Source organism: Gamsiella multidivaricata (assembly GCF_025024155.1).
Source record: "Gamsiella multidivaricata strain RSA 2152 chromosome Unknown BC939scaffold_39, whole genome shotgun sequence".
In the NCBI taxonomy this organism is placed as follows: Eukaryota; Fungi; Mortierellomycota; class Mortierellomycetes; order Mortierellales; family Mortierellaceae; genus Gamsiella; species Gamsiella multidivaricata.
In genome coordinates this window covers 286783-297870 of record NW_026251747.1, presented here as the reverse complement: position 1 = coordinate 297870, position 11088 = coordinate 286783, and the positions used below count along the sequence as shown (strand labels likewise).

The following is an 11088-nucleotide window of genomic DNA, read 5'->3' as shown; positions in this document are numbered from 1 at the left end:
GAATCCATGGCCAATGGTTGAATGCGGGGGATGGATTGAGTTGTGGAGAGAGCAACGACGACAAAAAAGTTACGCATGCAGTCTGTATGCCGCCCTTTTTTTTTTTTTTTTTTTTTGGCTCCATTCCCCTCCCCCTCCTCCTTCCCCCGCTCCCAATCCTAGTCTACACCTCATCTCATCCCACCCCATCGATTGTCCGTAGATCGTATTACATACAGTCTTTATCGCAGAACCCAATTGAATAAAACCTAGACTTTCATTGAAGGATGGCTTCAAATGGAACAACGGCTGGAGGATCTTCTTTCATTTACTCATAATTCTCATAAAAACGCGAATAGAGTGCATAGATCTTCATGAACACTACACTCCGTTTTTTATGGAGAAAAAAAAAGTGTTCGTTCTTGCTATTTTCGCATTCAATCGGGCGCAGACTGGAACTTCCTTCTTTTCTTTTTAGTTGCCTTCAGGATCGTTCTCGTCTCCACTGCACACCCTCATGTTCTCTGTAAGTATATGTGTAAATGCGAGTATGTGCTAATTCCACACGTAAACTGGACGCGGTATGGGATGCCTCTTCAATGCGGGACGATGGACATTCAGTCTCTTTGTGTAAGGTGTATGGATTGCACCGCATCACCGATGTGTCTGTCTGCTTTTGCGGACGATCATGCAGACGCATACGTTCTTCTTCGTCTTCCAAAAAAGGACTGAGACATAGTATATAACAAAGACGCTCGCATCAAGTTCCCCCATTTTTTCATAGTCGTCGGATGTGATGTGTCCAGAAGTATGTAATGGGCTATATTCTTGCCCCAACATGGATAACAACAATAACAACAGCAAACAACATCGATGCAAGGAACAATTCAGTGCCGACGACATTTCGTTGTTGTACACCCTGACGATGGTAAGTTCGCATAACGGAAAACGACCAAAGCGCTATGAGACCAAGGACAGATCTTATTCTCACAAAGAGCAGGAGTGGAGTGTCCTCTTCACTTTCCTATTTGCTTGTCAAACATGTATGAGAGACAGGGCTCATTAACCTGCCCATGCATACACGCACACGTACATGAATCATCTCTCCACAACGAGGGGAGAAGAACACTGAAGAAAAAACTTTACCCCTCATCACGAGTCCTAATAACGTGTTTAGCTGGCGCCTATTATGACATTGCTCAGATCCTCTTCTACACTTTTATTTTTTATGTTGTGGATTGTTGTTGGCTCAGACGGGGATCGAATGGAGATGCGGCGAGCAATGTGGACACGGGAAACCAGCGACCGGGAGCATGGCTGGTCGATGTTGGTCCTCGTCCATCGATCGATCCTCAGTCTATATTTTTTTAGAACTAAAACATGCTCAGAAAACACAAGGCAGGTTCAGGTTCCTTGGACTTGACTTTGCCCATTTTTTTGAGTGTTTCCCTCCCACATTCAAACAGAAGCGGGACCCTGGAAAAATCATACCGTTGAGACCAGTGTTTCTGTGGCTGCACACTGTTGGTATACTGCTACTTCAATGATGCGCCCGCAGGAATCGAACCAAGGTCTCTCACTCCTATTCCGCTTGTGTTCCTGGCCTTCCCAGCCAACCCCACAATCCTCCTAAGGATGCTGTAATCGGGTTTATGCCCTCGGATGTATTTAGCCCTGCCTGATGATTCTCCACAGTCCAGGGGGAGGGGGGACAATCCACATCCCAGTTGCTTCCACAGACCACAGGCGCATAGGAGTTGGTGCGTGTGTGCTTCCTCGTTCCTCCCTCCCCCTCTTCCGTCCCCTTTTCACTCTGCAACGTCCTTCCCTTTTTGCTTTGGAGGAATGGAAGGAATGTCACGTCCTAACAGCTCTTTCGTCGGAGGCGTTCTTTTATTTTCTTGATCTGGATCAGGTCAGCTACCGTGGCCACATTGTATTGCCCAAACAGTCAGGTGGTACGCGCTTATGCATGGATGTGCATGAGCTCTTCGAGATGGCGGTCGACCCGGCCTAAAGCCAGCCGAGGTTGTTAGTCAGAGGCTGGCTTGCGCCGGAGTGGTATGGTTGTCGATGATGCAGCGATGAGATTATTATTGTTATTATTGTTATTATTATTTATCGCCCAGGGGCTGCCCGAGGTCCTGGATGACCATTTGTTTTCCCAGTAGATTTTGACCTGATCTGGGAAGGGTCAGCAAACAGTGTCTGGTTTTGTGTAACTCATCGTTGCTCCCACACTCTAGACCCCTAATCGTAAAGAGCATATAAGGAGAAAAAAAACACGCGAGATGGAAGCTCAAAGGCTCAAAGTAAACAAAATGATATAAAAAAACCACCTCAAACAGTGCATACATATCCTTGGACGCGTGTGTCTACAGCGAATAGGAGAGCAGATAGAAACAGCTTAAAGAGACGCCCACAGGAACAAAAAAAAAGGGGGGCTACTTTGTGGACAATTGTTATTGGCGCATCTGCTTTCATGTACCACGTACGAGAGCAGCCGACGGCGAGGTCCTGTGTCAGACCCAGATATGAACGCGCTTCGTTACTCAAGCTTCATCCATTGATCTATATCTCATTGTTCGCGTGGTGCAACATGCATATTGCATCCCTCAAACATAATTGTATTTCAGGCGGGCTGCATGGCAACATCCTGTCGACCGTTGGAGGGGTACCCGATCATCAGTTTCATCCGTGTCCATGAGCAATAATAATGTGGCGATCTATGAAAGACAAGTGCATCGAAACCACATTGCGAGGTTCATTTTAGAGCCAGAGACAACAACCACCCCCTTCCCCCAATTGCACCTTCGAAATGAGAGCAAAACATTCAATGTTTGTACAACCATCGACCATGTTTTCGTCCGGAATGAGCAATCTCGATGATCATCTGAATGGGAACTCGTTTGCTCCTCATCTTCGCCAAGTCACCATCTAATTCCTTCCGGCACGGCACGACTTCAATAAATCAGATCAAATACGGAGACTCAACGCATTTCACGGTAGCCGTTGTTGGTATCAGTGGTTCAGCAACGGCTACTATGCTGAACCATGCTGGACCAGGCCGAGATCGACTTTTATACTTCCTGGAAAGAGAGCAGCGCATAGCCTCATTGGCGGTTGCCACTACGTTCCCAGTTGTCGTGTTCGAAGCGTAGGAGCAGATTGGCCTGTACCAAACAAATATGATGGAAGATGCAGGAGGGCTTGGCGTCCTATGCGGAGATTTTGCGAAGTCGTGGCACTATGGAGGTTCGTCTATGGTTTGATCTATTACCGTAGACAGCGCATACCAAGAACCTTGTGTCTAATCAGTATACGGATATTACCACAAAGTATAGCGGACGGTTGTAACTTGGAACTGACACTTTCTTTTATTAGATCCTGGCTCGTTCAGATTGGAGGCGCCGCAAAAAGATACTCACAGGAAAAAAGAGAAAAGAAAAGTTTGAGCATCCAGAAACGATTGACGACAAAACCGTTTGCCAAATATGATCTTGTGGGTTCAGTCTCTTTTTAACAACAGGTAGGGCTGACGGCATCCATGCTGAAAAGCGAGGCGGAGCGTTCCTCTCTAACTATGCCTACGGCTACTGTACTTTCTGTCCCCTTTCACTCCTGATGTAGTGAATACAAGACAAATATCTTTATCGAGTATAATGGCGCGTACTCTACGATTCGACAGGTCTACACCAGAACTTGAAAGAGGCAGGTTATTCTGTGTCCGAGTCAGATTTCGCGCCCGTTCGCTTCGACTAGCACTGCGTGAGTATATGAGGATAAGGACATAGTACATCTATATGATTGCAAATCTTCTTTCTATTTCTCTCTCTTCCTAGACTACCCGTGTGCATCATCTGGTATCAAGGCCAATGGCTTCAGAGCACAGTACGATGCCCTGAAGAAGTCATTCTGCGAATATGACGTGACGACTACTTTTAATCCGCATGGCCCATGCTATCGAACGACCCCATCTCGTTGACGATCAATCGAAAAGATTCATCCAAGCACGGACCATGAATTCGTAACCTTTCTTTGGCATGTCCATTGTTGGACCTAGAAACACTATTGCGTGCTTTTGTAACTGCATTGGCATGTGCTATGGCTTTACGGCTAGCATGTACAGTTGGTCGAGAAGCAACTCAAGCATTTCTGGGCGCTGTTGCGCTCGTTAAACTGCTTCACAATTTCACTTCAACCCCTAATCAAAGATATATCTGGATCCTTGAAGCAGTACCGCGAGAGGTGGTATGCGAGTGCAGCAGAAGCAGTGCCTGCGGCAGCTATTGTATCATGTCAAGGAGGTGGTATTTTCAGTAATCGAGGACCCATCGTGGATCCTCATCGAGCACTCAATTTCAGATACATATTCAGACGACTGGATCTGGTGACATCGGACCGTCTCCATGTCTTTCGTTTGATTCTGTTGTTTTCACTCGCTGTACCTCATTGACCGTGGAGTCAATTAGGTCTATTTAGAGAGACAAAAGACAACTACAATATTGATCAAAGGTGAATAGCGTGATGGGGCATAAGTAACGTTTTGATTTATTGCATGCATACTATGCAGCTAGTCTGAGCAGCAACGTTCAGCTGATTATAGACTTGAGAGGTCGAATCCGCTTGGCGGGATCAAGGGAGGGGATGCGATAAGATAACACGACGTTTAATCAATTGGGCGCAGTACTTAGGAGTATCAGGGACAGTGGTGTAAACTCAGATGAACTCGCTATAACTAGACAACATAAATTGAGGACACTGAGGTGGATTGTTTGGGCCGTAACGATGCCCATCGTTGTCGTGAGAATGCTTCTACGCCGAAGGGAACTGCTGAGCTGTAAAATAAGTGGCGCGGACGCTCCGCTTGCTCTCACTGAACAGAGAAAACAGGCTTAGATTTAAGGTTGTGAGACGAAAGCTGCGCATTAGGTGCCCCAGCGTGTGAAAGAACGAGCCCATAAAACGTCAAGATGACTTGGAGGATATTTCTTGAGTGGCACAGGGAATAGGGATCACGATCGGTAGTTGAGTCATAGGTACATAGGAGGATGCTACCCCTACCCAACCAGAGAAATGTCCATGTACGCGATGATGATGATGATAATGTTGATGCATGTATGTCTGGGCGTAGTAGTAAGAAACAAGGCAGGATGCTTTGGTTGGGTTGGGCGTGCTTGCACACCAAAGATGGAAGACATTTCTATTTTTTTTTGTATGTGAAAATCCAAAAATCTTATTCGGCAAAGCGCTTTTCCAGGATTTCAAACGCAGCTCACACTGTTCGCGAAGACGGGGCACTGAAACTTCACGAGGGCGGTCAGTGGGATTCATATTGGGTAGCATAGGTGACAGCATCATAAGCATAGTGGGGACCATGACTACCAGAGCATGACGTTTGCGGTTCATAATAAGAAGGCGGGGAGATAGATCGTCGAGAGGGAGAAGGAGGAAGGAGGAGAGTGGGATGAGGATGTGGCGCCATGCAGCCAGCTTGAATCGTGCCGTGCATGTGTTCCAATTTTACCCATGCATGCAGAGTGCGATTGCGACTTAAGGAGTAAGTAACGTACGATGTTATGATTGTCAGAAAAGGGACGCCCCGGCCCGCCGCTGTTCTAGTCAGCAGCAGCAGCAGCAGCAGCCCATTCCGCACCATTCGCCCACGGCAAAAAGGACTGTCGAAGTGGAGCATCACTTTGCACTCGTACCTACCTGAACGTATGTAGCTGAGTTCCGAGTGGATTAAGGTCCCCACGAATGAAAGTGCACCCAGTTTTTTTTATAGTTTTTTTTTGTGCCACGCCCCTTCGGATCCTGGGACAAGGTTGAAGGAGTATAAAACCCCGGCAAATCAGACCCTCCACCCTCTTCGTGTTACAGTAGCTTCCTGCGCTGGCGTCCTTTCGTTCTCTTCGTCCGTTCTCTTCTCCCTCTTCCTTCTTCTCATCCCTCGCCATCGTCCACTGCTCATTCCATCGGCCCTCTCCACTCCTGTCTTGCATCCCATCCCATTCCATCGCATCGCACTAGACTGTACCGAAGTGCTCATCAATAATAGCCTGTGATCAGAAATACCGCACAGACATACATACGCCACTCTGCTCTTAGCCATGGCCGACTCAAAGCATCCTCCCGCCGCAATCGAGACCGCCAATCCCCTGTCGTACTTCTCGTTCAACTGGATCCAGCCATTGCTTATTAGAGGATGGGTACGTTGATAATTCAACTTTGTACGATCTGCCCAAGGTATCCGCTAGCTACTGTTGCTACTATTATTACCACTCTTTATATTATATTAACAGGTATTCTCATTCTTTCTCTCCTCACATTCCAGAGTCAAACAATTGTCGAAACGGATCTTGACCAGCTCTCGAAGAATGACCACGTCAAGAGGATCACCGACAGGCTGCTGGAGGAATGGACAAAGGAAGTAGAAAAGTGCCAGGCCAAGGCCAGGGCAACGGGGTCTAAGCCCAGGAGACCAAACCTCTACCTGGTCCTGTGGAGATGCTTTGGGCTCTACTTCAGTATTTCCTTTTTCACAGGCATCATCGAAAGTGCCTGTAAGATCAGCGAAGCTATTCTCATGGGGTAAGTCGCCGTTCAATTGCACTCGATTGCAACAGTCGATGTTCATACGAAATAAGTCCTCAATTCACTATCAAATATTAACATAATGCCGTTTCCCACTACTTTGATTCATCATAGATACGTTATCCGTTTCTTCGACTTCCCAGACACACCGATCAGCACAGGAATGGCATATGCGGTTGGTCTCTTCCTAGTCACCCTTTTCCACGGAACCATGCACCATCACTATTTCTTCCCAACTATGCGCACTGGACTTTGGATTCGGCAGAGTTTGATCTCTCTCATGTACCGCAAATGCCTCACCCTCTCAACCTCCAGTTCGATTGCTACCGGAACCATCGTCAACCTGATTTCTAATGGTATACTAACGGCAGGCATCGTATAGCATTTGATATGATTTTGAAAGACGCCGAGCCTAATGTATTAACTATCCTGTCATACTCCATTACAATATCTCTAGACGTCCAACCATTCGAAAATGCCACGCCCTTCATGCTGTATGCAATCATCGGACCATTGGAGATGATATTTGTCATGTACTTTCTCTGGAGAGAGATCGAGGTCGCCTGTTTGTCGGGATTGCTGGTCTTTGTCATCCTGATGCCCGTCCAGACCTTCTTTTCCCGCCACTTCTCCACCATCCGTAGCAAAACAGTCAATGCCCGCGATGAACGTATCAGAACGCTTTCGGATGTCTTTCAAGGAATCGAGCTCGTCAAATTGTGCGCATGGGAGGTGCCGTTTCAGGAGAAAATTCTCATGCTCCGATCGATCGAACTCAGATATATCTGGAAGGCCAACCTCATGAGAGCCAGCAATATGGCGATCTACTTTTTCTTCCAGCCTCTGATCGCCCTGTTCGTTTTTGTCACGTTCTGGCTGCAGGGCAAGACCCTGTCGCCCGACAAAGTCTTTGTGTCGCTTACACTGTTCAATGTCATGCGCCTGACTATGACCTCGTTCTTCCCCAAGGCTTTGGAGACGATCGCAGAGACCCGTGTGTCTGTTCGCCGTATCACGGACTTTATGCTGCTACCTGAGCTGAAAGGTATCGAGAACAAGTTCAAGACAGAACAGGAGGACTCCTCAGGCAAATCCGGAGATGCAATGATGGGAAGCGTGGAGAAGACTCTGGATCCATCTCTGCTGCTCGAAATGCGCGACGCATCTTTCTCTTGGTCGCTCGCCACGGATGAAAATAACGGGGTCCCAGAGCTTTCGGCCGAGGAGAAGGCTTCTCGCCAGGCTCAGGACACAGAGGACGAAAAGGGACACGCTAGCGCGGACAACCTGACAATGAACAGCCCCAAGAAAGCCATTCTCAACAACATCACTATGACCCTTCGTCGCGATGAGTTGTTGGCTGTTGTTGGACCTGTCGGATGCGGCAAATCCAGTCTCTGTATGGCACTCCTGCAGGAGATGCCTCTAGTATCCGGATCTTTTGCGCTGGCAAAGCAGGATAAAGGCAATATCAAGATGTCTTACTCGGCCCAGTCGCCCTGGATCTTTGCAGGAACGATCAAGAGCAACATTTTATTCGGTTCTCAGTTCAACCAGGAGCGCTATAGCAAGGTCATCAAGGCATGCGAGCTCACCCGCGACCTGTCCCTGCTCCCGCAAGGAGATGAGACTATCATCGGCGAGAAGGGCGTGACCCTCAGTGGTGGTCAGCGTGCCCGTGTTTCTCTCGCGAGAGCAGCGTACAGGGAGTCGGACATTTATATCCTGGACGATCCACTTTCGGCTGTCGATCCCAAGGTCGGACGTGCGCTTTTCGACAACTGCATCAATGGGCTGCTGAAAGCCAAGGCACGAGTACTGGTGACACATCAGTTGCAGTACATCAAGGATTGTGAAAACGTTATTATTCTCGAGCAAGGACATGTGACACATACCGGACGGGTGGATGCTGTGATGCAGCAGGAGGTGGAGGTGGAAAAGGTGATCAACGATGGTGAATCAACCAGGAGTGTCAAGATGCGGGTCAAGTTCGTGGACGTTTTGCGCGAGTTCGCCAAGAAGGCACCTGAAGCAACGGAGGACGAGGAGACAGATGCCATCCTTAAAGCCGATCCCACGGGAGCCGACTCCTCAATGGATGCACTCAAGCGTGTCAAGTCGCGTGTCTCGAATGCCGGTGGTGTGGAGGAGGATAGCGATGCCCCAGAGAAGAATCTGACCGTGGAGGAAGTCCAGGAGGGCGATACACCTTTGCGAGTTTACTATGATTTCTTCCGGCTCGGATCGACACCCTTCCGTCTGGGTCTAACCATCTTCTCACTGGCAGCAGCGCAGGCGATCATGGTGGCGGGCGACTTTTTCCTTTCAAACTGGTCCGAACTATCCGCAGAGGAACAGACACATTCCTACTATCCTACGATCTTTGGTGTGTACTGTCTAGCGACCGTGATCGTGACCCTGTTTCGGTCCTTCTTATTCTTTTACTGTGTTTCGGAGAGTTCACGGAGCATCTTCAGGGCCATGCTCGACGCCCTACTCAAAACCAGCATTGACTTTTTCCACGCCAACCCTCATGGGCGTGTTCTGAACCGGTTCTCCAAGGACATGGCCAACTGCGACGAGTTGCTACCATACACCTTCTTCGACGCCACACAGATCGTATTTATGCTTTTCGGATCTGTGGTCGTCGTCTGTATTGTGAACGCATGGATTGTCATCTCGATTCCTTTCCTCTTTGGTGGTTTTATTTTCCTCCGTATGGTCTATATCAGGACAAGCCGACAGGTCAAGCGTATCGATAGTCAGACTCGGTCCCCCATCTACTCTCAGCTCTCGGAAACCCTGGATGGCCTGACCTCTGTTCGTGCCTTTGGTGTCGGCGAGCGATTCATGGGACGTTTTGTGGACGCGCAAGAAGCCAATGGACGTGCGTTCTTTGCCTATTTGATCTGCGCACGTTGGCTCGGTTTCCGTCTAGATGCCCTCTCGGCGCTTTTCCTGGGTATCACTGCTGTTGCTTGTGTTGCTGTCCGTGATTCTCAGAAGGCTGCCATGGTCGGACTGGCACTGAACTATGTCACTCAGCTGAGTGGAGAGCTGCAATGGGCTGTGAGACAAAGTGTCGAGGCTGCCATTCTCATGGTTTCTGTCGAACGTATGATGGAGTACGCGCAGGTCAAGCCCGAGGAATCAGAGCGTCGTCGATTCAACCCCGATGGTTCGAGCGTTGTCCCGAACGGATGGCCACAGGAAGCCAAGGTCACTTTCACGGACATGTCCTTGACCTACCCTCGCGGTGAAGGCCCGGTGTTGAAGAACATCTCGCTGGATTTCAAGGCTGGCGAGAAGATCGGGATCGTGGGTCGCACAGGAGCCGGCAAGTCCAGCTTGATCGGGGCACTCTTCCGACTCGTCGATACCACCACGGGCAATCCGCCTCATCATGGAGGCATCTCCATTGACGGGGTCGATATCTCCAAGATCGGGATGCATGACTTGCGCGAGAAGATGGCGATTATCCCACAGGAACCCTTCCTCTTCCGCGGCACACTGCGATTCAACCTCGACCCAACATCTCAGCATCAGGATGCGGACATCTGGGCGGCACTGGAGGCCGCGGAATTGAAGCGTCTCGTCGAGGGTCTTGAGGGAGGACTGGATGCGACTGTGGACGACAATGGAAAGAACTTTAGTATCGGCGAGCAGCAGTTGTTGTCGTTGGCGCGTGCGGTGTTGAGACGGGCCAAGATCATTGTCATGGACGAGGCCACTGCGAACGTGGACCTGCAGTCTGACCGGATGATCCAAAAGGCGATCCACTCGCAGTTCAAGGGCGCAACCGTGTTCACGATCGCACATCGATTAAATACGGTCATTGGCGACTACGATCGTATCTTGGTGCTGGATCAAGGACGCGTAATGGAGTTTGGCGAGCCATGGGAGCTGTTGAACGGCCCTGTGGTGGAGATGGGAAGTGAATCGCCTTCGACGGCAGGAGGATGGCTACGGAGGATGGTTGCGGATACTGGTGCGGAGAACGAGGTTGCACTGCGACAGGTGGCCAAGGAGCAGTGGGAGCAACGACGCGCCAAAGACGTTTGATCTTACCGATAGAATAATAATAGAGTGCCCCTATGTGCCCCGAAAATCTTCTTTTTCCTAGAGGTCATATAGGGTAAACGTGACACAACGTGACAGTATGGTAGAGGATGATACCTAGAGGCATGTCTCCAGCTGGTTTCAATGGTTTCTGAGGAAGTTTAATATCCTTAGTTATTGCAGGATGTAAAAAGATGCGTCTAAGTACTAGACATTCATTTCAATTATTGTTCTGCACCAAAACAATAAAAACGATGAAGCACGATAGAAAATCGGCAAAAATCAACAAAAGTTCTCCAGTATATGTCCTTATTTTAGAATATATGCCTTCATCTTTTGGTAGCATCCAACAGAATTCTTCTATGTGCACTATAGCGGTAGTGATTGTCGCTCTTGTACCATGTTTGTTGTTCGCGGGTTTCTTGGATGATGAAGAGAAGCGCCCCATAAATT

At 48.8% G+C, this 11088-nt stretch overlaps 2 protein-coding genes across 2 annotated transcripts; one reads left to right on the top strand and one right to left on the bottom strand.

Annotated features, from left to right (window-relative positions):
• Nucleotides 1-4646: 4646 nt before the first annotated feature.
• Nucleotides 4647-5585, bottom strand: BC939DRAFT_454039 (uncharacterized protein). The gene has a single exon (XM_051556014.1). The coding sequence runs from the start codon at nucleotides 5386-5388 to the stop codon at nucleotides 4948-4950; it is 441 nt and encodes a 146-aa protein (XP_051411480.1). The 5' UTR covers nucleotides 5389-5585; the 3' UTR covers nucleotides 4647-4947.
• A 275-nt stretch (nucleotides 5586-5860) lies between these two features.
• On the top strand, nucleotides 5861-10919 carry BC939DRAFT_529597 (P-loop containing nucleoside triphosphate hydrolase protein). Its single transcript, XM_051561520.1, has 4 exons — nucleotides 5861-6191; nucleotides 6317-6573; nucleotides 6691-6932; nucleotides 7034-10919. The coding sequence occupies exons 1-4, from the start codon at nucleotides 6093-6095 to the stop codon at nucleotides 10636-10638; spliced, it is 4203 nt and encodes a 1400-aa protein (XP_051411479.1). The 5' UTR covers nucleotides 5861-6092; the 3' UTR covers nucleotides 10639-10919.
• The last annotated feature ends 169 nt before the right edge of the window (nucleotides 10920-11088 follow it).

Excerpts from the sequence above, each read along its gene's own strand:
- BC939DRAFT_454039 (XM_051556014.1), bottom strand. The coding sequence starts at position 5,388 with ATGAACCGCAAACGTCATGCTCTGGTAGTCATGGTCCCCACTATGCTT.
- BC939DRAFT_529597 (XM_051561520.1), top strand. The coding sequence starts at position 6,093 with ATGGCCGACTCAAAGCATCCTCCCGCCGCAATCGAGACCGCCAATCCC. Across the intron at positions 6,192-6,316 it reads CATTGCTTATTAGAGGATGG|AGTCAAACAATTGTCGAAAC; the intron begins GTACGTTGATAA and ends CTCACATTCCAG. Across the intron at positions 6,574-6,690 it reads AGCGAAGCTATTCTCATGGG|ATACGTTATCCGTTTCTTCG; the intron begins GTAAGTCGCCGT and ends GATTCATCATAG.